The sequence below is a fragment of the Rhinopithecus roxellana genome, chromosome 13, assembly GCF_007565055.1.
Source record: "Rhinopithecus roxellana isolate Shanxi Qingling chromosome 13, ASM756505v1, whole genome shotgun sequence".
NCBI classification, from domain to species: Eukaryota; Metazoa; Chordata; class Mammalia; order Primates; family Cercopithecidae; genus Rhinopithecus; species Rhinopithecus roxellana.
The window spans coordinates 35,500,937-35,527,648 of NC_044561.1; the positions used below are offsets into that span (position 1 = coordinate 35,500,937).

The following is a 26,712-nucleotide window of genomic DNA, read 5'->3' on the forward strand; positions in this document are numbered from 1 at the left end:
AAAGGACTGAAGCAGGGTAAGGACACCCCCTTTCCAGGCGAGGGGCCATGGGGATTAAGTCCTGACTGTTGGGAATTGACTGGGTGCCAGAGACTCACATTCAGTCTTAAAGCTCTGCTTTTTCCTCGCCTGCTAAATGGAGAGAGCCCAAGCCAGCCCTCTTTGTCCTCCAGCCAGCCTGGGCCCTCCTGGAACTGTGGCTGTGTCCCCACACCCCCACTCTGCCTCTACCTCCCTTCTGCGGCTGACACGCCTTTCTTCTTCCTGCATCCACCTCACTGTGGGACCCTGGGCCTAGTGCCTTGTGATGGGCAAGGAGCAGAACTGGGTTTGAGCCTAACACCTGCCCGTCACAGCATCTCTTCTGATCCATGGCTCTGCAACCTTGGGCAAGCTCCTCAACCTTTCCACCCCCCAGTCTCCTCTTCTGTAAAGTGAGGGTGGCCATCGCCACCTTGCTGGGAGGATGGGAGGCTTCAGCAGGCTGATGTGAGCACAGGGCCAGACCCTGATGATGTGAGCAGCATCCTTTCTCCTCTCTCCCTCCCACGCCGGGGGGACTCACCTGGCAGGCATCCTTCTTGCCCTTGCGGTAGCCGGCACACAGCATGCGTGGCGTCACCTGGTAGCGATAGGCCTCGCTGCACAGGTCCTGTGGGATCAACTGCACATCCACTTTCTGCAGAGCATTGCTGGTGGGGCCTGTCCGTGGTCAAGAGCAGAAGTGAGATCTAAGGAACCTGGAGCCCCTGTTCTCTGTTCTCTCTAACGCTATTCCCTTTGCATCTCAGGAGCCTCCTTCTCTCCTGCTCTGCCCACCGTTACCTCTGCTGGGGTTGCACCTGCCCCTCTGCCTCCCTGTCACTTTATTCTAGCTCTTTCTCTGTGGGGTTCATGGAGACAGAGCGCCTGACCAAAGCCCATGTGGAGGGCCGGGCGCAGTGGCTCACACCTGTAATCCCAGCACTTTGGGAGGCCGAGGCGGACAGATCACCTGAGGTCAAGAGTTCAAGACCAGCCTGACCAACATGGAGAAACCCTGTCTCTACTAAAAATACAAAATTAGCTGGGTGTGGTGGTGCATGCCTGTAATCCCAGTGACTCAGGAGGTTGAGGCAGGAGAATCGCTTGAACCCAGGAGGTTGTAGTGAGCCAAGATCGTACCATTGCACTCCAGCCTGGGCAACAAGAGGGAAACTCCATCTCAAAAAAAAAAAAAAAAAAAAAAAGAAGCCCGTGTGGATGAGTGTCTTACTCCAGCGTCTTGTCCCCCACCTCTGTCTGCTCAGGCACCTCTGGGCTCTGGCTGGCTCTTCGCTGCTATGTTACAGCACCTGGGGATGTCTCCAAAGCCCACATCTGACCCCTTCACCGTTTCCTTACAACTCTGCAGAGCCCCAACTCTGCAGTACACCCCAGTGCTTCTCCAGGAGGGCTGCATATCACAGTCCCCTGGGAAGCCTTGATACAAGGGTTTTTCTTAAAGCTCCATGCATGGTTGTAAGGTGCAGGTAGGAGGGAGAACTCCTGGCCCAAGATCCTTACACTGGCTGGCAAGGCCCTGTCTGCCCTTCTGGCTGCTCTTTGCCCAGGCACACCTGCGCCCCACCTTGGCCCCTCTGGCAGGCTGCGGATGTTCTCAGGTCTTCCTGTCTTGGCACCTGTGTCTTCACCTGAATGTCTTTTCCCTTTGTCTGGATATTGCCAACTCATCTTTCAGGCCTCAGCTTAAACAACCCTCCCCTTGAAGCCTCCCTTGATCCTACCTAGGCAGGAGCCTCCTCTGTGTCTCCACTGTCCCTGCACCTCCCCATCCATGTCAGCCCTTATCACTGGCTGTCTCCCCCGAGAATGTTCTCTCTCCTTCCTGATGTACCCTTCCCTTAACCCCATACCTGGTACATAGCTGGTGCTCAGAAAGTGTCATTGAGTGACTGAATGAGTGAAGGAATAGTGAATGAACCAGCCTTTGCTTTGCCATGACCTCTGCCATCCCCTTGGGTTAGTCACTGTTCCTCTGAGCCTCAGTTTTCCCATCCTTAAAATATCTCTGCAGCCTTGCCTGCCTCCAGATTGTAAGTCATTGTACACATTTTTGAAGCCACCAACATTAAGGCTGCAGGGCATGTCTGTAGGTTTGCCAGCTGGGTCTGTGTCCCCAAAACTGTACAGTGGCTGCCAGGGATGGCCAGCTCTGGTTAGTGAAAGTAGAAAGGGGAGAGACCCTGTTTCTGAGAGCAGTAGCAGGAAGAGCGGGGGCTCTGGAGGCAGCCAGTCCTGGGTTCTAATCTCTGCTCTAGTCCTCTCTGGCTGTGTGACTTACAGCAACATGTCTCTGAGCCTTGGTTTCTCCATTCATAAAATGGGGCCACAGCATCCGCCCCAGGGCTATTGGATGGATTATATGAAATCATGTTCCCCTAAAATTCAGCCTGGATGTGGAAAGTGCTAATAATTAAGAGCCTCCGCCCTTGCAGCCCAAGGAGCAGCAGGTGGAACTTGCACGTGGGCAGTGGCCCCCCAGACCTGCCCCTTTGCCCCACACACATAACGGCCTTCCAGAGTGAAGCTAGGAAGGCAGGGGCGGGGGCCTATCGGCCGCATTAAATGGTGGTTTTGTACCGTAAAATTCAGCCCAATTTGAATCCCAGGAGTAGAGGGCCTGTGGGGTGAAGTCCCGGGACCTGGGCCCAGCCCCGCCCTTCTCCAGGTCAGGTGTTGCAAAGCGGATCCGCACGGTCTCCCGCCACCCCTGCGGGCCGCTTACCGCCTTCGCGCAGGGCACCCCAGCCGGTGATCCAGCAGTGCAGCCCGGGTTCGAAGAAGTGGGAGCGCGCGGGCAGGCAGACGGGACGCACGGCGGCTGAGCGCACCACCGGGTGGTCGAGCTGCAACAGCGCCACGTCGTAGTCGTGGCTGTCCTCTTCGTGATACGGGTGCAGGAGCAGGCGGCTCACCTTGAAGGACACCTCTCCAGGCCAGCGCGAGTTCTGCCACACCTTGCCCAGGAACACCGTCCACAGCGCCGGGGAGGCCATGCTGGGGTGGGGTGGGGTGGGGGGAAGCTGCTCTCCCCATCCAGGGACCCTCAGGATAGCCAACTGCCGCCTGGGACAGTGCCCTCCACACCCAGCCCTCCCTTCCCTCCCTGAAGACCGCCTAGCTGGTGGTACAGCGGTCAGCCTTCACCCACTCGGCCTGCCTGGGTTCCAGGCCCCAGCTTCATCCCTCCCTAAACCTGTGTGCCTCTCTAAGCCTCTGCCACCTCATCTGCAAAATGGGAAGGGCATTTTCTACTCGACTGTTCTTGAGAGAATCCAGTAAGACCGTGTATCAAAACTGTAGCACAGGGCCAGGCCCTCAACACAGATTTCTTTTTTCCTTAGCACTTTACGGACCCAGACTGCTCTGAGTTCCCCGAGGTTGGTGGGTCCTGGTGGGGAGGGGCTGGGCGTTGACCATGGAGGAATTGGACTGCCGTAGTCAGCTGCCTGCGTGGCAGCGGGCAGCCTTCGGGTCTCTCTACCTGAGGGGTTAGGGTACCCCTGGGATGGGTACCCTAGGTTAGGGTATCCCTGGGTTAGGGTACTACCTGGGATGGGGTTAAAGAGAGCTAGGTGGTCAGAGCAACCTGTGCCCCAGAGAGGATACAAAAGGGGATCCCTATGCAGGTTCTGGAGGCAGGATCTGGAGCCCAGATCTGTCTGCGGGTGGATTGGGGAAGGTTTCAGCCCACCAAGCAGATGGGAAAGATGGCCATGAGGCCTGATGAGATGTCCCCTGGGGGCTCCCTGCTACTTCATGTCACACCTCGGGGAGTGTCATAACTTATGATGAGGTAGGGCAGTTCTGTCCTTTACTGTATCCCCAGCATCTAGCATAGCCCCTGGCACATAGTAGGAGCACAACAAGTGTTGCTGAATGAGTGAATGAAATGAATGAATGAATCACTGGCCCAACTTAAAGCAAGATACCGAAAGTAGATGGCAGAGAGGTGGAACAACGTGTCCAGGGACCCAGTAGGTCCTGGTGGAGCCAGGACTGGAACCCACATCACAGTAGCCTGTCTGAGGGGTTCAGCACCCTTCCCTCTATCTGCAAAGAGCTCAGACTACAGTGCACCGCCTACCAGGCCTTCCCTGCCCTTGCCTCTTATGGCCTAGGCCCCCACACCCTCCCGATTACCTGTCCTCCTGGAAGCAATGGGCAGCTGTTATCACCCAGCGGTCAGCGATGAGGGCCCCCCCACAGATGTGTCGACCCCGAACCTGGAGGCTGGCCTGCCATGGCCACTCACCCTCGGAGGACATGGCCCCACCAACAATGCGACTGGAGGGGCCCTGGAGGCCACAGTCTGGGGATGGGGCCAGGTGGTAGGGTGGACAGAGGAGGAGGGGAAGGGGAGAAGCAGACAGACAGAGAGGAAGGGCAAAGGAAAGAGATGGAGAGACAGAGAACAGGAGAACAATGGAGGGAGAGAGATCATAAAGACCCAGGTGAGGGGGCAGAGGGTGGGATAGAGAGAGACCAGGGGACAGGGGTGAGATTTCCCTCCAGTGTCCTGCTGTGGGCACCCCCTCCCTCCCAAGCTCCAGGGCCCCGGGCAGCCAGGCAGGGCTCACCACAGTGCTGCTCGTCTGAGCCGTCCCTGCAGTCGGGCTGCCCATCACACTGTGGGTTGGGCTTCTTTACGCAGCTCCGGTCCTCACACTGGAAGGTGAATGTCCCGCAGGGCACCCCTGGGACAGGGGATGGGGACAGGGCACAGAAGGTGGGTCTCTGAGCCCCAAAGGAGACTTCCAAAGTGGGGTGCAGGAACGATGGAGCCAGAAGAGCCGGGAGGTGACTGGAGAGTCTTTTCCTGAATCTCCTTTAAGATTTCCTAAAAGCAGGCCATGTCCCCCACACCCCTAGCCCCTCCATTCAGACTGGTCTGTTGAGTGCAAAGCGGTGTCTCCATTCTCAGACTGGAGCTCCTGACCGCAAGATCATGCCTCCCCCTCTGGTGTGGAACTTCAAAGCAGAACTGTGCCTCCACTTTCAGACCAGAGTCCCCACCTCGCCTGGCAGTCTCCCAGGCTCTGGGCCTGCCCAGTTGCCACCTTTTCCTCCCTGCTCTTCACTGTAAAGTACTTTCCACTCCACCACTTGGTCTTTGCCTCTCTCCTTTCCTCCTGCCTATTTAAGTTTTAGCTCTCACCAAGGACCAAACGCCTACCTCCTCCAGGAAGCTTTTCATGTCTGACCTTCTCCCTGCCCCACAATCTACACGGCAGGAGAGTCACCCATCGTATCCTCCTAACTGATAAGCCTTGGAAGGCAGGGGCCGCATCTCTGCTGTTTTATTCCCACTTCCTCACTGCACCTTGCCTATTGCTGGATAGCCTGCAAGTGTTGGTCAGTTGGTCAGTTGGGTGGGTAGATGGATGGATGGATAAATAGACCCAGACAGAAGATTGAGCAGAAAAGCCAATGGGTGGAGTGGTGGTCCATTAGGGAGACTGACAGACAGCTAGAAGGTTGGATAAATGCATGGATGTAAGGACCAGTGGACAGACAGGGTGCTAGGGAGATCACTGGATGGGTGGGTGGATGGGTGATGGATGGATGGATGGATGGATGGATGATGGATGGATCGGTAGATGGATGGGTGGATGGATGGATGGATGGATGGATGGATGGATGATGGATGGATGGATGGATGATGGATGGATGGATGATGGATGGGTGGATGGATGATGGATGGATGATGGATAGATGGATGGATGAATGGATGGATGGATGATGGATGGATGATGGATGGATGGATGGATGGATGATGGATGGGTGGATGGATGGATGAATGGATGATGGATGGATGGATGGATGGATGATGGATGATGGATGGATGGATGGATGGATGGATGGATGGATGGATGATGGATGGGTGGATGGATGGATGGATGGATGATGGATGATGGATGGATGGATGGATGGATGGATGGATGGATGGACAGATGGATGGAACAGTGGCCATTACAGACAGGTAGTCAGCCAAACTAATAAGTGGGTAGATTGACTGTTTGATGATAGGGAGATCAGTGGTTACAAAGGTCAGTAGATGCATGGATAAATGGGTAGCTGTATGAATCAATGGACAGACAGGGTGATTGGAGACCAGAAGATAGCTGAATGGATGGATGGATGCATGGATATACAGGTGTAAATACAGAGGGGTTGGTGGGTGTTGGGATGAGAAGCTAGAAACCTTTGCTGAAGCCTGTAGCAGGCCTAGACTGCCTTTGCTGTCCCTCCAGACACTCAGCCAGGCCCTGTCCTACCTTCCTGGCACCGCTCTTCATCGCTGCCGTTGAGACAGTCAGGCTGCCCATCACAGACCTTGAGCAGTGAGATGCACGTGCTGTCCTCTTGGCACTGGAATGTGGCTCTGCAAACTGTGTGGGGACACAGAGAGGGGACAGGTTGGAGGAAGCCAGAGGAGACAGCTGGGGCTTGGCGATGCCTATAGAAGGTGTGCTGTATTGCACATTACCGATCACAAATCTCTCTCTGCTACTTTATTTTAATTTAATTTAATTTAATTTTGTGTTATTATTTTTTGAGACAGAATCTCGCTCTTGTTATGAAGGCTGGAGTGCAATGGCACAATCTCACTGCAACCTCCCAGGTTCAAGTGATTCTCCTGCCTCAGACTCCCAAGTAGCTGGGATTACAGGCTCCTGCCACCACACCCAGCTAATTATTGTACTTTCTGTAGAGACAGGGTTTCACCATGTTGACTAGGCTCATCTTGAACTCCTGACCTCAGGTGATCCGCTCGACTCGGCCTCCCAAAGTGCTGGGATTACAGGCGTGAGCCACTGCACCCGGCCTCTTTCTCTGCTACTTTACACCCAAAGTTTCACAGCAACCCTGTGAGATACCCCATTTCATTGGTGGAAACAGATGAGGTGACTTGTCCAAGGTCACTTGGCTGAGCCAGAACTTGAAGATGTTCAGTTTCCAAATATGAGGCACCTCCCCCAGCACCGTGGCAGGATCATCCCCCTGGCCATGAACATCTTGCTTCCCTCTTCCCACATATTTAAACCTTTGACAGGGCAGAGCAGGGGGACATCTCCCTCACCCATTCTGTTCCTTCTTGGAAGGTTGGCTGGGACAGCGGTGGGGGTGATAGCTCTGAGCTGGAAGTCAGGAGACCTGGCTCACCACTTGTCCCTGCCACTGTCCCACGAGGTGGTCTCATCTTGCCACCCCCGACAGTGAGAGAACCCCACTTCCTGGGTGTTGATAATGGAAGCTACATGTAGGAGTAGGGTCTCTACTCAGCTCAGAGCAGGGAAGGTGAGGAGGGAGGAGGGATTGGCGGGGAGAGGAAGGATGCGCGGGTGGGTTGCTCACCGCAATTTCTCTCATCCAGGCCGTTGGGGCAGTCCTTGACCCCATCACAGGCAGGGACGCAGAGTCCATTCACAGAGCAGAGGAACTCTCCAGGGCAGGCTGCGAAACCACAGGGGACCGTGGAGGCAGGGAGGGCGCCGTTAGGCCATGCATAGCCCCGAAGGCGCACAAAGACATGCAGGCACCTGTTCACTCACACACACGGACAGGCACCGACAGACATGTGTTCCTGGGCACCCATGTACACATTCCAAGCAGACATACATATCCAGACACACGCACAGAACACACAACACACGTGGTTATGTATGAGTGTGTATTCCTGCAAACCCGTGTGGCTGCCTTGCACATGGCACACACAAAGCTGCATAAATCTGTGCAAGCACAAACACACGCTCTCGCTCTCTCTCTCTCTCTCTCTCTCTCTCTCTCTCTCTCTTCTTTTGTTCAGCCTCATAAGCAGCTGCCTACAGCCCCCTTGGTGGTTCCAGGGATGGCCAAGAGGCAGGGAGTCACTGCAGGGGGTTCCCCCGGCTGCCCATACTCACGGTCCGACTGGTTGTACAAGCCATAGTGCACCCGCACACCAGGCCCTGTGAGGGAGATCTGGGAGGTGAAATTGATGGTGATGCCGGCCGTGGCCACCACGGGGATCCTCTCGGCGTAAGGCTGCAGGATGCGCAGGCCACACAGCCTGGGGGGAATCAGAGACAAGTCAGGGCCGCACTGGCTGGTCTCCTGGGTCCTGTGCACAGAGCAAGGACAGGGCAGCCAGAGGGGCAGGGGGAGCTGCACCCCCACTGCGCCTCCTCTGCCCTGATTTCTCCCTTGGGTGACTGCTCACCCCGAGTCATCTTCTAGAAAGTAGCCTGGCTATGTCACTCCCCTGCTCAAAAATCTTCAATGGCTTCCCATTGCCTGCCAGATAAACTCAATTCTAGTCACAGTCACCCGTGAACTGTGAGGTTCTAGCAAGTCAGGATCCTTCTTTGAGCCTCACTTTCCTCCCTCATAAAACAAGAAAAATTGGCCAAGAGCAGTGGTTCACACCTGTAATCCTAGCATTTTGAGAGGCCAAGCTGGGTGGATCACCTGAGGTCAGGAGTTCAAGACCAGCCTGACCAACATGGAGAAACCCCGTCGCTACTAAAAATACAAAATTAGCCGGGTGTGGTGGCACATGCCTGTAATCCCAGCTACTCTGGAGGCTGAGGCAGGAAAATTGCTTGAACCCAGGAAGTGGAGGTTTCAGTGAGCCGAGATCACACCACTGCACTCCAGCCTGGGCAATAAGAGCACGAAACTACATCTGAAAAAGAAAGGAGGGAGGGAGGGAGGGAGGGAGAGAGAGAGAGAGAGAGAGAGAAAGAGAGGGAGAGAGAGGAAGGAAGGAAGGAAGGAAGGAAGGAAGGAAGGAAGGAAGGAAGGAAGGAAGGAAGGAAGGGAGGGAGGGAGGGAGGGAGGGAGGGAGGGAGGGAGGGAGGGAAGAAGGAAGGAAGGAAGGAAGGAAGGAAGGAAGGAAAGGAAGGAAGGAAGGAAGGAAAAATTATTTCTGTTGACCTTAAATCTGACAAAAGGCTTCAATGTGTCAGTCGAGGCAAAAGCCCTTGACTGGCCCACTGTCCACAGATGTGCAAGGTTATTCGCCTTGAGGCTGGTGTGGGACGAGGGGGCAGCAGTGCTCCCCATTTAGGCACCAACCCTCCTGCCTCCTTGTGACACTGTGGGTTTGAGGGAAGGACCAGTCCTTCTCCCATGACCAGTAACTTAGTGCTGATGGGCAGCACCTTCTCCATGCATGGCCTCACGGGGTGGGACCACCCCCAGCTGTGGGAGCACCCTCATATCCCTGCTGGACAACACCGCTCCTGCTCCCCTGCCACAACACCACCAAGAAAATACACTTGTTTAAACAGAGCAGGTGGGGGAACCTCCAGAGAGGCTGAGTCTTTCTCTCCTACCAGAGAACAGGTAGGAGCCCTCCCATCTCTAGGTCATAGGCCCAGAGGCTCCTCCTGCAGAGTCCGGCGCACCTCCTCCCACAGAGTAAGTGGGCAGCGACATGCCTTCACAGAGTGGGTGTAACCACTCCCCGAGAACAGTGGAACCCTCCCTCCACAGCAGCCGGGGGTTCCTTTTCATCCCAGGTGGGACACGCTTGCAGAACAGACGGGGACAGCTTCATCAGCTCATAGAAATGCCCTCCACAGAGCAAATCAGAGCGCTTTGCAGATGGGGGAAACACGCCCAGGGCGCAGGTTGAAAATCTGCAGGGAGAGCTGAAAATGCCCCTGGCAGAGAAAGCAGAAGGAAATCCAGAGAGCATCAGGAATAGCCCTGAAGGCCGATGGAGATATCCCACAGCAAATCCAAAACCCCTCAGAGCCCGCCATGATTCCCAGGGGCCAGGCACTTCCCCAGAACTTTCTAGTATGTGGTAAGCACTTAACCTTTCAATAAATTAATCAATTCACTAGCCACTGAATAGCTGAAGATGAGCTTTGAGGCTGTTTTAACATCTCAAGGTATGTGGCTGGGGCTGAGCCTCATCGGCTATGGCATCACAAGGCCTCGTTGCACGGGAATTCTGAGGTTCAAGCAGCACCTCCGCCCAGGGAGGGAGGAATTGCTGTCATCCCATTTTACAGATGAGGCTCATGAGCGCAGGAACCAAGGTGTCGTCAGAATCTGGTCTCAGGGCCCAGAAGAGCTCACCTAGCTTGCTTGGCGGGAGGGACCCTGATTCCCACTGCAACAGTAGCCCTGAGGTCTGAGCCCCCTACATCCCCCATGTCCTCCACAGACCTGGACTAGACTCTGGCACCCCCATAAGTCTGTCTGGCCACAGTGATCACGATCTTACCCTTACACCAACCAGCAGTTCTCAGAGCACAGTCAGGGGACCCCCTGGGGTCCAAAAGTCATTTTTTTTTTTAGTAACACTCAGATGTCATTTGCCTTTTTTGCCCTCATTCTCTCATAAGGTGACAGATGAGTTTTCCAGAGACTACGTGATGTGTGACATCGGGACTGAGGGAACTCAGAGGCAGATTCGAAGGTCCTGCCTGTGGTCTGTGAAGCCAGTTGTTAAAGAAATGTACAAAAATGTAAAAGGACAGTACTCTTGTCACTAAATGTTTTTACTTTTGGAGCATGCAACTAATTTTCATAGAATATTATTTATATTCAAATGTGTAATAGGCTGATAATTACATTAAAGGAATTAATAAACATTTTTAAATTTTGTTCCAATTTCCAATGCTGCAGGTATAGATCTATAACCTGTATAAGCAACAACTCTTTAGGGTGCTCAGTCATTTTGCAGAGAGTAACTGGGTCCTGAGACAGAGCAGGTTGGGAGCCGCCGCCTCCCACCATAGTTCCCCCAGCACAGCAGGGCCAGTGGGGGACGAGGCACCGCCAGGGGGCGCCCCTGAGCAAACCCGGCCCTCTTGCCCTCGTAAAACCCAGGAAACCCTGGTTTTGGTGTCTGTTTATAAAGTTATCATGGATTGTTTTCCTCACAGAAGGATCTCAGGAAGTAGACAGGGGAGCCAGGGGTTGGGAAGGACTGGTCCAGGAATGAGGAGTCAAGCACATCCCATGGGCCTTGGGGTGTTCCTCCCACAGTCACAGGGAGATTGTGGAGAGACAGAGAAGGAATCCAAGCTGGGGTTGGAGGGGAGTGGAACGTTTCACCCTAGAAGCAACTGCGTGGAGGGCTGCAGTGTCAAGCCTTGGGCAGGGGCTGTAAGGCAAAGGCACCTGTGCCTGCTACAGGACGTTCTCTCTACTAACCTCCAGGGAGAGTCCTAGAACCAGCCTGTAGCTGGCAGCAACCTTTCCCCAAGGCTTCACCGCGTACCCGGGAAACTGTCTGCCTGGGCGGCATTTGGTTCTCACTCTGGAGGCCTGGAGCAGGGGTAGAGGTGCTGGACCCCTAGGACAAGCCTCTGCTTAGAAAGCGCCAGAGAGGAATTCAAGGCAGGGGCTGAAATCTAGTGGCCCAGGGGGAGTCACTCAGCATAAAGACAATGTGTTTATGCAGCGTGTAGAAATTGCTTCATTGAGTCGCGAGCTAATTTCACATAATAATCCAGATTCTTGCTCCTCTAGAAGAAGGAGAAGGAGAAGAGGAAGAGGAAGACAAAGAGGAAGAGGAAGAGGAATAAGGAGGAGGAGGAGGAAAGATGAAGAGGAAGAAAGGAGAAGGAAGAGGATAAGGAGAAGAAGAGGAAGAAGAAAAAGAAGAAGAAAGAGAAGGAGGAGGAAGAGAAGAAGAGGAAGCGAGAAGAAGGGAAAAGGAGAAGAAGGAGAAGAAGGAAGAAGAAAGAGGGAGAAGGAGAAGGAGGAGGAGGAGAAGAAGGAAGAAGTAGAAGAAGAGAAGGAAAGAAAGAAGGAAAGAAAGAAAGAGAGAGAGAGAGAAAGAAAGAAAGAAAGAAAGAAAGAAAGAAGAAAGAAAGAAAGAAAGAAAGAAAGAAAGAAAGATAAGAGGAAGGAAGGAAGGAAAGAAGGAAGGAAAGAAGAGAGAGAAAGAAAGAAAGAAAGAAAGAAAGAAAGAAAGAAAGAAGGAAGGAAGGAAGGAAGGAAGGAAGGAAGGAAGGAAGGAAGGAAGGAAGGAAGGAAGGAAGGAAAGAAAAGAGCCTGGAAAACACCACTGGAATACCCTACCCCCCCATCATAGGCTCTAGCCCTGGCCTGGCCCCTTGGCCCATCTGAGTTTTCTGTTTCTGCTGCAGAGCTTTCTGGGAGAGGGTGCACATTCTCTGGCTCTCCAGTGCCTCCTGTCCATCAAGTGCTCCCCTCTAGCCCTCTCCAAGAAGCACCAGAAGCCTGACTGCTGCGATGCCTGCCAATTCATCTTGGCTACAAAGTACTGAGTGTCTGAAGGCACATTTTTGCACCGTGTGGCCTGCTTTGCTTCCTCACCTCATTGGATATGGGGAATATTTCCTTCTTGCCTCATCCAGGAGGTACCCTGTCAGGAAGGGACCTGTCAGGAAGTACTGCCTGGAGGGATAAATGCATGGATGGGTGGATGGATGGAAGGATGGGGAGAACACAAGAAGGAAGAAGGAAGGAAGGGTGCATGGGTGGATGAATGCACACCACCATGCCCTTACCTACAAACAGGTTAAAGGGGAAGGAGGGTCACAGAAGGCAAGTGCTGAAGAGGGCAGGAGAGCAGCACCCAGCATGGCCAGAGCTCTGGACCTGGGGCTGCTAGAGCTGAATTGACAGCCTGACTTTGCCCCAGGAACAAGCTGTGTGACCTTGGGTCACCCTCAGCAAGCTTTAGTTTTCACATTTGTAAAACGAGTGATCATATCTCCCTTGTGGCATGGTTTAAGGCATGCATAGGAAATGACTTCTTTGAAGCATCTGCTGATGTCAGGTTGTGAGCTCATGGAGGAAGCAGCTGGCGCTCTCCTGCATGGCCAGCCCAGCTCAGGTCAGCCACACTGAAATTCTCACTGAGCGCCTGTGGCTGCCGGCTGTACTGGCCACTAGGGCTCCAGAGAACACAAGGACCACCCCATAGCCAGGCCAGGCCGGGTCGGGGGTGGCTCCAGCTGGCCTAGGGAACCCCTGATTCTGCCTGTCCCCACTGGCTGGAAGTGAGTGGAAATGGTTGGGTGGATCACAAGAGAAGTGATGTCACAGGAGAGGAAGCTGGCGGGAGGCAGGTTCCCGGAAAGGGGAAGCCTGTGCTCCGGTGGCAGCCTGTGAGAGTGGCTTCTGCGAAACGGAGCAGCCGTGGTCAGATCTCATGGGCCAAGTCCCTCTACCACTCCCAGGCCTCTCAAGGGCATGAGGCCTCAGCTGGGCTCAAGTAGGCACCAGGAGAAGCTAGGTAGAAAGCAGGTAGGTCAGGGGTGAAGGAGGCACCAGGGGCTCAGAGGAGTCAGGTGAGGTGCCTAAGGATGCTCAGCCCGTGGGGGGCCCAGGCCAGCCTTTCCTCATCACTACGCTGGCACTTGAGGGTTAAGATACCCTCTTCCCTGACACACCCTCTCCATCAGTGGGCATTCTGGGCCAAAGGACTGTACCTCCCCCTCCCTAAAGTGCCTTGTCTGAAAATCTGCTCTTCCCTAGACCTTTTATGTCTTTGCCACCCACACAAGCAGATTTCCAACAAACGCTCATTCTAAGAATTTCTCAGCATCTACATGGGATGATCACTATCACCCATGATCATAACTAGAGGGCACGGTGTCCCAGTGCGGATGGTTCGCAGGTGCTGCCTCTGCCTTCCCTTCCACAGTCATTCACACAGGAGGAGTCTGCGGGGAGGGGACAAGAGTCTGCCCCTGGGGATCCTGGACCCTTAATGAAAGTCTGAGAAGAAAGGGCTGGGACTTCCCAGGCCACTCTGCAGCTGGTGGGACAGCCACAGAAACCGTCCATCCCCCCACCCGGATGCCAGTAGGTTGGCTGGGGATGCCTTGGCTGAGGGAGTCACCAGCTGGCATGGGTCACTAGAGGCCCAGAGGGAAGAATCGCACACGTGGACCACACATGCACACACACATGCACGGACACGCATGGACGCACGCACACAGACATGCATCTGTGCACCCACGTGCACTCCGGATCAGGCTGCCTGGCCTTAGCTCTGGCTCAACGACCTGGGTGACTTTGTGCAAATTACTTCGTCTCTCTGTCTTGGGTGTCTCACTGGTCTATGAAGTCTGTACAGGCACGTGATTCCTCGCTGGGTTGTTGAGGCTGAAAGAGCCAGCACCGTAAACCCCTCGGCTTGTGCCTGCCCAGAGCGGAGTGACAGCCGGTGAGGAACACAGGGTCGCTGCACTTGAACCACGCCCACGTGTGCAGTGTTCTCCATGCACTGTCTCACTTAGTCTTCCCAGAGCGGGGCTCTCTTTCACGACCTTTTTTCAGATGAGTTACCTGAGGCTGGGAGATCTAAGTCCTCGCCCACATAGGAAGCAGAGGAGACAGGTGCTGAGCCCTGGCCTGTCTGGCTTCGACACTAAAGCGCTTTCCACCTCACCAGCCTGACTTGGAATGGCCTTTGGCCAGGAATGAATAAACGCAACTTGTACGGGATACAGCCCCTCCCTGATGGGTAAGTAATCAAAGGTTGGGGCTGGCCTGAACCGCTTGTTTCACAGACAAGGAAATGAGTGCATCTAGAGATCCATGCAAACCCTGACGCCAGATCCCGCTGAGCACTTCCACCCCCATGTGGCGAGGGAGGCCTGGACAGAGAGAGGGGAGCTATGGGGGCATGGGGAACTGCCAGGCCTCATCCTTACCACCCAGCCACTGCTTAGCTACACCCTGAAGTCCATCTCCACCACTGAAAGGCAGAAAAGACAGGGACAAAAGGCCAAGTCCTTTTAACCATCGCTGATCCCAGTTTCCCCACCTGTACCGTAGGTTGGGTGCTAGGACCAGTCCAGCCCACACGTTCTATAGCTCAATGGTGCTCAGAGACTCTGGGGAGATCCCTCCACCCCATTGGAAGCTGTCCTAGTGCCTCAAATTCACCATTGAGGCATCATTCCTTTGGATTAGGGAAAAGATTCTCCCATCCGTGTTCCACACTCTCTCTGTCATTACCCAAGTGTAGCTCACGAAGTCCCTGTCTCCCCAGTACCCAGTCCCTTGCCCGACTGCATCAGGGAGGGAGGAGGGCCCTCCCCCAGGAAGCATGGGGTGGAGCATCCTTTGGCCTGCTGACTGTGGCTGGTGGGGTATGGGAGAGACACCAACTGTGGACCCATCTGCATGTCACCTAATCCTGCTGAGCCTTGATTTTCTTCTCTGGGAAATGGGAACGGTGCCGATGACCACACAGGTTGTTGGGCCAATGCACTGAACACCTGTCTTTGCCCCTAACTCCAGGCCACCAAACTCCCCACAACCCGTGAATGCTGGGGCCCCACCTCTGGCAAATGGAATTGCCATGGTGGTGAGGAATGAGATGAGGGTGTCAGACCCAAGACCGTTCCTTCTCCTTTCTGAGCCTCCCTGAGACATAAAGTTCAGCTCTGGAGTAGGGAGGGAGGCAGGAAAACATGTTCTCATCATTCGCAGAACTGTGAATCATGGATCCGTCTCAGGGTCACCCTGCGGGTTCCTGTGAGTGGGGGTGAGGCCAGCCATCCTCAGCCTAGGTGAGTAGCAAGGCAGCCCCAAGGGAGCTCCATGAAGGGTCAGGGCAGCCATTCCCAGAGGTGCCCCCATCATGCTACAGATGCCTTCTGCTCTCCAGACAGCACAGGCCTGATGTCGCCGAACCAGCATGTCACCCCAGCAGCACAGGCCTGATGTCACACTCCATCAGCATATCATCACCAAATGCAAAGCCCTGAAGCCACTGCTTCCCCATGTCACCCCCAGCAGCACAGGCCCAAAGTCACTCCCCATGTCACCCCCAGCAGCATAGTCCTAAATCATACCATGGGTAATTCTTCTCCTTTCCTTTAATCCTAGTCCCAGATAAATTGCAAAAAGGAGTCAAGCAAACCTTGTCATTCTCTGTCACCTTTTGTCTGGATGATCCTTTTGAATAGGATCAACCAACAAGCAAATTACAAGTGTTGGTGAATGGGAACACAGACTCCAGAAATCCAAGAATTCTAGAGCCCCAGAGCCTTCCAATTTTGGCATCTTCCAAGACTGGCATCTTGGATATTCAAACTCTGTGAAACCAAGAAATGACGAATCTTGCGTACTAGACTCTCAACCCATTAGGCCCCCAGAATTCAGGTTGGAAGGGAGGGCAGAGCCCAGTCTGTGAAGAGGGGTAGTCTCCTCTTTCCTGACGCTGACACGATGACCGTTTTCACCCTGGATTCCCAGGGGAAGGGTCTCCCTGGCTCTGCCATCGCTGCTTCAATATTCCTCTTCTCTCTCCCCAAACCTCTGCTCCCCAACAATGGAGCCGTAGGAGGGCCTCCCTCTCCTCTTGCCCACCCTCCACCCTCTAAACAATATGACCTGCACCTGAGCCTCCTTCTCTCCCTCTGGGGATGCTGGGAGGATCCACACATTTGAGATACGGAACCTCTCCTGTCTTAAATGCCCCTTCCTTGAATTGCCTAGTTCTCTTTTCTTCCCAGACAAATGAAAACCTGTCCATATACACTGTCTCTGTTTCCCTGCCTCCCTGCCCACCCCAGGCCTCTGAAGCTGCTGGCACCACCCATGGCCTCCTGGTGGCCAGGCCCAGGGGGCACTTATTGGCTTCATGCCATAGTGACCCTGGTGACAGTGGTCGCTTAGCCTAACTCTGCTGTCTCTTGCTCACATCCCTGGAAGGACTCACTTCTTTGTCAGAAACTTAGTTACCAGAGGGGGCAAGGGCAAGAGCAGGGAAGAGGGCAAGTGCCCTGTTGGGGATTTGGGGAATCCAGGGCACCCGTGATTTCCACGTTACCCTGTGCAATGGGATTGGACCTGGCTGTGCAGCGGGGGGTCATGATAAGGGAGAGGCCCCTCTGATTGTACACCTTGGGTTTAGGGGGAAGGCACCGAAGTGCCCATGAGTCCTTTGGCTCTGGAATCATTTTATTGAAGGATTGAGGGTACCAGAGGGGGTTACAGCACCCAAGGAGATGAGACTATTTTGCTGTAATTAGAACCAACATCAAGGTGTCTGATGACCAAGAGCGTCTGAGACTGCTGGGGTAGCTAGAGGGGAAGCTGGGGCCAGAGTGGGGGGCCGGGACGAGGACAACAGGCCCAATACCAGCCCCAGCCTCTGCTGGCTCCCCCTGCTGCCCCTCTGAGGCTGGGGACTTGGGCTTCCAATGAGGGGGTCACCTGTAGGGGAGGGAGGAGAGGGAGGGGGAGGCAGGAAAGGAAGCTGGAGGGAGGAGAGGAAGAAGTACCTCCTGTTCTGGATTGTCCACTGGCCCTGGGTGCACGGCAAATCATACTTCTGCCTCCGCAGTGCATAGGCGTCAAACCAGAGGGCCAAGCCGTAGTCCAGAGAGGGTACCTGGGAGGGAGGAGTGGGCCATCAGGTGGCCCATGGGGTGTGGCCAGGTTGGTGAACCCACTTCCCTAACAACAAAGAGAAGGAGATACAGAATCCCAGGTGGGGCTAAAGTCTGTCAGTCACTCAACAAACAGGCATTGCTGTGACCCACACAGGGAGACCTCGCCCACACCCCTCTCCACCCTAGCAGGATTGGTACCCAGGGCTCAGCCCGTGGGCGCTTCAGCAGAGGCGGGACACTGCCCGCTCTCATCTCGGGTTACCAGGGACCTGTGCTGTGCTTGGGGCAGAGGACAGGTGGGCCGGCAGGGTGGGGTCTCACCGTGAGGTGCCAGGAGCAGTGGGTTCGGGGCGAGTAGTAGCTGGGGAAGTACGGGGTGCTGAGGACACCCTGGGAGTCCAGCCTGTCATCCAGCGTCAGGTTCACCTCGCAGGCTGGACCAGGAAAGCAGTCGTTACACGGGGTCCCCTGGCTGCACCTCCCAGCAGGCGAGTGCAGCTTGTAAGCCCACCACCCCTACCACCTCGGCCAGCAAAGTGCTGTGGTTAAGTGTAACTGTGTGAACCTGGGTCTCAGTTTCCTCATCTGTAAAATGGGGACAATAATAGCACACACCTCATAGGGTAGCAAAGAAGATTAAAAAGACATAAAACATTCAAACAGCCTGGCATGTAGTAAGTGTTTGATCGGTGTTAGTTATTGACATTTGCGGGACAGCACTCGCCAGTTTACAAAATGCATTCACACCTGCGCAGGCCTCACGGTGGCAGCTGGGAGAGAGAGAGCTGTTCCCCTTTTCCAAGATGAGGTTCGGAGAAAAGGAGTGGCTTGGTTGAGGCTACACAGTGAGAAGCTGAGGGGTCCAGGGAGCAGGACGGGAGCCTGCTCAGCTGCCCTGGCCATCTCTCCATGGGGCCAGGGCCCCCAAAGCTATTTGTTCCCTCCTGCCTTAAGCCTGTATCAGACTCCCAAGAGAACAGCTCTGCTACCCATGTAGAGCTCCAGCTTGGTCAGCTGGAGACCCTGGTCCCTGCCAGAGGGTTTAGGGATAAATCGAGAAGAGAGTGGGGACCCTGAGTGGGAGGGAGCAGACTGGGGAGGAGGGTCGGGGGAGAAGCAGCTGCCAACACTCTGTGGCCTCCTCGCTGCCATCTTCGCCTCCCAAGCTCCAGAAATGGCAAAGTTTGAGCTTCCTGCCCAGAGGTATGGCTGGCCCCGGCCCAGGACAGCTGTCCAGTGCAGAGTGGGACGTGCCCTTCCTAGGAAGGGGGAAAGGAGGGAGATCCTGAAGCAGGAGAAGGGTGGGGGCTGGGAGGGCAGTGTGAGACCTGTCACACCGGTGGCCCTGGCCTGGCTGTGCTGCCATCGCGCCTCCCCAAGCTCCCTGTGCCCTCTTGGCCGTAAGCGGACTGTCTAGGGCAGAATCCAAGGAGTTCTTAGTCCTGCTGCAAACAGACCCGCGTTCCAGGCCCAGCCACTGATGGATGCCGAGGGAAGAGGGCAGGGAGGGGCAGAGGGGAGGGGACACAGGTCCAGGAGGGTGAGGAGGGAGGAGAGGCAGTCAGCACAGAAAAGAGAAAAGGAGAAAGAAGGATGGAGAGAGAAAGAGGAGGGAAGTGAGGGAGCGATGCCGGGCAGACAGAGACTGCGAACGGGTAGGAGGGTCAAGGGGCAGAGCGGGGTGGAAGTGCAAATGGCGGAAGGAAGAGGGGGGCAGGGTGGGGAGTGGAGAGCAGCAGGAGCTTCCAGAACCTTCCCTCTCCATCCCGTCCTCAATTTGGGCAAAAAGGTGAGCAGTGAGCCCAGTGGAGGACCCTGGGGTTCTACCACCACTCCTCCCCTGCCCCAGAGTCCCCTCACCCCTCACCCTGGAAGACCACTGGCTGCACGGAGAGCACAAAGGGGTCGTAGTAGCTGTGCAGGCCCTTCTTCCAGACCACCGCCATGATGGCCCCCGATGCCAGGACCTCCACCACAGGCTCCTGGCGGCTGCAGCCGTACACCCTGGCAGAACAGAAAAACGGCAAAGCTGGGCCGGGGTCTGGGAGGGGAGTGGCAGGGAGGGTGGCAGGCAGCTGCTCCAGGATGGTGGATGAGAGTCTGGACATCTGGGTTCTGGACCCAGGTCTGCTACTAGAGACCGCTGTGTGTCCATGGGGAGCCTGTGTCTCCCTGGCCCCAGAGGATAGACTGAAAGCCCTCCAAGGACCAGGCCAGCTCCTCGGGTGAGAGAGGCCCAGAGGTTCCCCAGACTTCTGGAGCTTACAGTTCAATGATGATGGCTGGCTCAAGTCTCATGCTCCCTCCCCAGCCTCCTCCACCCTGCTACAGAATCACCTGTGACCCCTAACATCCCTGGCAGGAAGACTAGACTGGCATCTGCAGGGAGCACCCCTTCTGGCTGCCTGCACTGCAACTCCTGGCCGGCCGTGTTCAAGGATGGGACAGGCAGAAGGCAGGTGTGGTCTGGTGACCCCCAGGGTGCCCCAGAAATCTGCCCAGAGCTTGGTGCCTGGGGGGCTCGGAACAAATAACCGTATCTTAGACTTCTGGGCTTTGAGAAGTCTGGAATGTCAGCCCGGAAAAGACTCTAGTGACACTGTTGAAGTCAGCTACTTGATTCCCAGATGGGGAAACTGAGGCCTCACCGGCAGTCCATGGCAGAGACAGGCCTGCGCTAGGCATTGCCTGTGGTGGCTGCTACCCTCCCACATACACAGATGCCCCTGGTCTTCCTGTCTCAGACAGGGGTCCCCCAGCGCCCCTTCACCCTCTCACCAACCTCCACTGAACTTCCCAGTGTCCATGACAACACCCTCTGGAGGCCCAGCGCATCTGATGGACCAATTTATAAGAAACTAACAGCCCCGCCTGCCCCCGAGTGGGCAGCCCAATAGCCTCCCTGCCTGCCAATGGTGCGTGGGCACCCGGGCCTTGACAGGAGGAAGGGGTGCCGCTGGAGGGATTTCGGGCGCCTTGGCGAGCGAGTACCTGAGTTCCTCCAGGCACAGGCTCAAAATCACTACACGTGGCATCCCAGCAGCCTGCAGCCGGTTGAAGGCGTGGTGTGCATAAGCCCAAGGGGTCTCCCTGGGAAGGTCTTGGTGCCCAGAGTCCGGTGATGGGGCATTTCCCCTGGCCTCTTGCCAGGGGAGGGAGGTGGCCTCCAGTAGCAGGCACCACCCCTCTCGCCCCCCAGGCCCTCGTCCCTTCTTCCTGCCATTCCAGCTTGGTCTTCCTGCAGTGCTCAAGTCTCCCCAGCCAGACCTCTGACCCCCACCCTCCCACACAGCCATGTCCTTTTTGGCCTTACTGGCTCATCTTCCCTGGGAGGTGGGAGATACGATATCAGGATGGAAGAGACCTGGAGGTCACCTTTAATGGGGGCTTTTGCTTTCATTGTTGGGGGGGTTTATTTTATTTACCTAGCAGCAGAGCCCTTGTAAATGAAATATGGAACGCAGACACAAAGCACATGGTTGAAGTTGGGCAAGGGGCCACCTGCTCTGTCTTCCCATCACCACCAAAGGCCCCCTCATCCCCATTCCCCAGCAGGTTTCTGGGGTATGAGCTTGAGAACCCCAAATATTGTCTAACCTGTCATTTTAGAGCTTCTCCAAGGGTCTGGGATGAGGGAGCCACCAGGAGCCGCAATGAGTAGGAACAGAGTTGGGCCTGGCAGTCAGGTCCCCTCCCAAGCTGAGGGGCACCTGGAGAAGCCCCAGGGGAAGCCCCTAAGTGTCTCCACCCTTTTTGGACCTGGAAGTCAGATGGTGTCTGGCTTCTCTGTGCTTCCCAGAACCCTCCAGGAACTCAGCCCACGCACACGCCTCAGATCTCAGAACTTTCAATAGCTCCTCACTTCTCAAAGTCCAGACGGCTCTTGGTACTCAATGCCTTTTGTGGCCCAGTCCCATTTAGACTATATATAATGGTAACAATAATGGCTAGCATTTACTGGGCACTCACTATGTGTAAGGATCATGGTACAGATAGTCTGATTTAAATCCTCCAATGATCCCGCAAGATGTAAGGTAAGCAGGTCCTGAGAGGCAAAGTAACTTGCCTTAGGACACACAGCTAGGAGGCAGGCGGTTCCCCATCACAGCCCCACACCCCCACCCCACACACCAGTAAACCTCTCTGCTCTTGTATTTAATCCATGAGCTCTGATGCATTGCTAGAGCTTGCAAAGCGGTACCACCTACATCATTCATTGGTTCACTCAAAATCGATACTGCACACCAACTGTGCGTTTGATCTAGGCACCAGGGCCCGGCAGTGAAGATATCCCCTCCCACTGAGAATCTAGTGTCTCATTTAAACCTCACCAGAAGCCTGGGAAGCAGGTAGGGTGGGTGTTCTGCCAGGAAGCAGTCAGGATTTAGGAATGAGCCCAGAGATTGAAAGTCCAGGCTGCAGCCAGACTCTGAAACATCCCAACAAGCCACAGTGCCTCCCAGAGCTGACTTTAGGGGTCATCTAGAACAACAGCTTTGTTACAAATGGGAAAACCGAGGCTCGGGGAGGGGAAGCGCCGCCAGTACACAACCATCTCCAGCCTCCTCTCTCCTATCCCCTCTAGGCTAGCCGTCCTATCTCCCAGATACCCAGGCCCAAGGTCCTACCCCCACTTGTCTAAGAATGCTGTGTATGACTTTGAACCCCCCAATCAGCCATTCCCCTTTCCAGCCCTCCCTCCCACCCTCCTTCCCAAGGACTCACGAGGTGATGAGCCTCTTCTCCAGGGGCCCAGCCACGTCATACATTGCCAGTCGGTCCCGGCACTCGGCCAGCGTCCACTCCAGCCGGAGTTTGAGCATGAGGTCTTCGGGGCCCTGCAGGTGCCACAGGCAGCTGGAGGCCAGGTGGTCGGGTCCCTTCAGTCGGAGGACCTGACCCTGGCCCACGTAGCTGTAGCGGTAACAACCTGGAGCGGGAAGAGGGGCACAGCCCCTGATTCCTGTGACCCAGAAGAAGGGGACCCTGGGGAGCCAGGTTCCTCAAGGTCCTCCCCGAGGCAGGATGGGCCGGGCAGGGGAGCCAGGTGGGGACAGCCAGACACGCTCTACCTGATCCTTCTCTTTCCCTGCCAGAATCCTCATTCACACATTTGTTCATTGGTTCAGTCATTCACTCATGGAATAGACACCCACTGAGCTTCATGCTTACTCAGTGCCCAGGTAAAGACACAGTCACTGCCTGGGGACATGGATGACAGCGGGGACAAACAGACACAGAACAGGCAAGAATAGCTCAGGAGGTGATGGTTCCAAACCCAGCCTATGGGCTGGAGGTGTCCTGGGGGTCCCCACATGAGCAAAGAGGCTGGGGCGAGCCGGGCAGCTTTGAGAAAAGTGCACACAGGGCACGTGTGTCTAGAGGACAAGCTGAGGGCAGGGAGGCCCGGCCCAGGCCACTCCCAGGACCGACGCTGCTTTCTCCTGCAGCCACAGGGAGCCACAGAAGGTTGAGCAAGGCTGGACATGGGCTGGCTTGGACCACACACTCCTCTGGCTGCTGTGAGCAACACTGTGGAGAACAGCGAGGCCACACGCAATGAGGAGGAGAGGGGATGAGGGCTTCACTTCCGGTAGAGAGAAGGGACTGCCCTAAGGAGGAGTCTGGGAGGCTGCCTTGCGGGGAGGACATGAGCTTTGAGCTAGTGATGGTGAAGTCGTCAGAATAAAACAGGTGCTTATCAAGCATTTGCTATAGGCCAGAAACTGAGCTGAATGCCTTCCCTCAGTGTCTCACTGAATGCCCACAACAGCTCTATGAGATACTTTCAATGATTGTGCCCATTGCACAGACCTGGGCCAGACACATCTGGGTTTGCCCAGGCACCACCTAATCTTTCCTGGGCCTTGGTTTCCTCATCTGTAGAATGGGACAATAACACCACCCTTGCAGGGTTGCCAGCAGGTTGTGGCATGACACACGTTTGAGTGCCCAGCACGGCGCCTTGCACAGTAGGGGCTCAGTAAAGACATTGCCTGTTCCTCAGGTGGATGTGAGGGAGACGGAGCAGGTAGGGCTGGGAAGAAAGGCCTGTGACTTGTCATCCTGCCGCTGGCCCCGCCTGAGGCTCGAACCTAGCCCATCTCACGGCTGCCTCGCTTCACAACTCCTTCACCATCACACCCTACACCCCTACCCCACACACCAGTGAGCCTCTGCTCTTCCATCTAATCCATAAGCTCTGATGTGCTGCTAGAACTTACAAAGCAGTACCACCTGCATCATTCATTCATTCATTCATTCAAAACAGTGACTGTGCACCTACTGTGTGTTCCATCTAGGCACCAGGGTCTGGCAGTGAACATATTCTCTCCCATGGAGCACCCAGTATCTCATTTAAACCTCACCAGAAGCCTGGTGTTCTTCCAGGAGCCAGTGGGGATTTAGGAATGAACCTGGGATGTGGGAGGCAGCCTGGTGACATGAAATTATAAAACCTGAGTTTTCAGTCTATTTTCTCTGCTTTAAATCGTCTTATTTGGAAGGCCACCGACAAGCAAAGGTCTGCCTGTCAGCTTGGTCAGACTGAGGGCAGCTCCCTAGGCTAGCCATCTGGGGAGGGGGAGGAAACTGGAGAGAAGGAGGGAGGGGCACTACCCTCCCCACCTAGCACCAACACTCATCAGCTGTGTGATGATGTCATTCTTGGCTCATGGGCCATACAAAATCAGGCAGCAGTGGACCAGATTCGGTGTCCAGGCTGCAGTGAGCCAGTCTCTGTCCCCAAGCATCGTCTGATTAAGTCCCCCTGAGGCTCTCAGGAATAATAACTCTGACTTACTATTGATTGTAGATAATCAACCTCGGACTCTGTAGAGGCAGATGTTCACTACCTCTGGGTAGTTAACTGAGCCTCGGCCAGTGGCTTAGCCATTCCAAGTTCTGTCAAATGGATGTGATAATAATCCCTGTCCTACGACCTCCTCCGGGCAGTGCTGAGGACCAGGAAGGGAATGAAGGTGAATACACTTGGCTCTGATGCTGCTGCCTGTGGCTCAGCCCCTTCTCCCTGACCCCTGGCCGTGCTGACTGCAGTGGGGAGCTGAGCTCCGCAGGGAGAGACCAACAGTATCTGCCTAGGGAAGGGAGAGAGCCCCCACCAGCAGCTGGGGAAAGATGCCTGGCTCTTCCTAGGGTTTTGTGTTCTTTAAGTCTTGCTCTAAGCAGATTCTTTGCTCTTGCCACTTTAATAATTACTTTTTTTTTTTTTTTTTTTTTGAGGTGAATTCGGTGGAGAGGTATGTGCTAACCTCTTGTTAGTCAGAAGCACCTTCAGGGAGCCTGGCACCTCTCGGGGCTGGGAGGAAGTAACTGAACATGACTTGGTGTTGCTCTCCCCTGGCCTTTGCCCCTGCCATTCTCTCTGCCCAGGGAACCCTTTCTCCTTCTCACCCTGACAAATCCCTGCCTACCCCCACGCCCGAATTTCTTTTTCTTTTAGAAATTATTTTATTTTATTGTTGAGACAGCCTGTCACCCAGGCTGGAGTGCAGTGATGCGATCACAACAGCTCATTGCAGCCTCAACCTCCTGAGCTCGGGTGATCCTCCCACCTTAGCCTCCCCTCCTCCACCCCCGAGTAGCTAGGACTGAGGGTACACACCACCATGCCCAGCTAATTTTTTTTTTTTTTTTTTAATGGAGTTTGCTCTTGTCGCCCAGGCTGGAGTGCAATGGTGTAATCTCAGCTCACTGCAACCTACACTTCCTGGGTTCAAGAAATTCTCCTGCCTCAGCCTCCTAAGTAGCTAGAATTACAGGCATGGGCCACCATGCCCAGCTAGTTTTGTATTTTTAGTAGAGACGGGATTTTGTCATGTTGGCCAGGCTGGCCTCGAACTCTTGACCTCAGGTGATCTGCTCAACTCGGCCTCCCAAAGTGCCGGGATTACAGGCGTGTGCCACCACGCCCGGCCCATGCCCAAATCTGAAGCCCCCTCCATGAAGTCTTCCAGGGTCCCCCAGTCAGGAGCACCCCCTTCCTCCTGTAGATCTGGGACTCTGTGTGAGGCTCTTGATTTACCCCCTCCTCTACTTTGGAACAAAAAATTCCCTCTCTCCACTGCCTCTGGGGCCTCTATTCTCACACTGGCACTTGATGTTATGAGAATCTGTTTATGTGTCTGTCTCCCTCATGGGGCTTGAAGCTCCTCCGAGGGCAGGGGTGAGGATACGGTCGTCCTGGTGTCCTCAGCACAGGAATGGGGCCTGGCATAAAGGAAGTGCTCAGAAAGTCCACTTCAAGGATTTAAGTTGTTACCTCTGCCCCCTGAGACTCTGCTCTGGACGCGCACGGAACAAGTCTCCTCATTCATGCTTTCATTCGTTAAATCATTCACTCATGAAATGAACACCCACTGAACACAGATAATTACAGAACAACTGTAGACAGACAGATATCAAGAGAGAGATGATAGATAGAAAGATGGATGGATAGATAGATAGATAGATAGATAGATAGATAGATAGATAGACAGATTGATCAGTTTCTTGCATTCTTTACCATTCCACTGGTTCCCCCGTTAATCAGCTAAATACATATTTAACACATGGTTACTCTATCTTTGTATGAGAATCATGATTTCACCTCTTTGAAAACTGTACTTTGAGCTCATCACTTCCATCCAACAAAGAAGCAAACATTTGACCAGCAGGATGGGAAGAGGGGAAGGTAAGGAAAGGTATAACAAGGATTTAAACTCAGCCTCCCTCCCTGAGAAGGGGTTGAGACGCTCACCCCCACCTTGGCTCTGGGTGACAATGCTAGATAGTATAGGAGGCATCTGAGAATTTAGGGGCCATACAGTCCAGCAGCCCAGTTGGTCCACTGCACAGCTCACACAAACTACAACTTGGACAGCACCTCCTGCCTTATGCAGTGTGGTGACTCTGCTGGTCAGCTGAAAGATTGTGGGTCCACCTGGAGAAACGCAAGGTGACTCTAGCAATATGGCACCAGGTAGGGAGGGAGGGCTGATGAGCCTGACTGGGAAGGAAAGGAAAAGGTGGAAGGAGTGTTCTTGAATGCAATGGCACCGCTACCTCCAAAAGACCTGATACACCGTGAATTGGCAAGGTGATTTTCTACCGTCAGTGGAAAGATGGCTTGTGGGCAGGTTGAAGTCAATGATAGAGAAGGAGAGTCACTAAATCTGACTCATCCTCACACCCACACAGGAGCGCATGCACACCTGTCTACAAGACACACACAAAATACACGCGTGCACAAAGCCACCTCCTCTCCCCCTACAGGCTCCAAGAGTTGCTGGGGATACATCCCCTGGGTGACTCTGGGCCAGGGCTCCCTGCACCCACA

General features: G+C 54.7%; 1 protein-coding gene across 2 annotated transcripts in view; it reads right to left on the bottom strand.

Annotated features, from left to right (window-relative positions):
• The window catches only part of TMPRSS6 (transmembrane serine protease 6), a 46,273-nt gene that overhangs the window by 817 nt on the left and 18,744 nt on the right, over positions 1-26,712 (bottom strand). For both annotated transcript variants that reach the window (XM_030915491.1, XM_010389192.2), the window contains 11 exons: positions 22,101-22,305; positions 19,243-19,379; positions 17,697-17,809; positions 17,265-17,374; positions 7,950-8,095; positions 7,402-7,500; positions 6,321-6,434; positions 4,623-4,739; positions 4,186-4,354; positions 2,768-3,039; positions 566-702 (listed from right to left, as the gene is read on the bottom strand). In XM_030915491.1, coding sequence (XP_030771351.1) covers positions 566-702; positions 2,768-3,039; positions 4,186-4,354; positions 4,623-4,739; positions 6,321-6,434; positions 7,402-7,500; positions 7,950-8,095; positions 17,265-17,374; positions 17,697-17,809; positions 19,243-19,379; positions 22,101-22,305 — 1,619 coding nt within the window. The remainder of the gene's footprint in view (positions 1-565; positions 703-2,767; positions 3,040-4,185; positions 4,355-4,622; positions 4,740-6,320; positions 6,435-7,401; positions 7,501-7,949; positions 8,096-17,264; positions 17,375-17,696; positions 17,810-19,242; positions 19,380-22,100; positions 22,306-26,712) is intronic.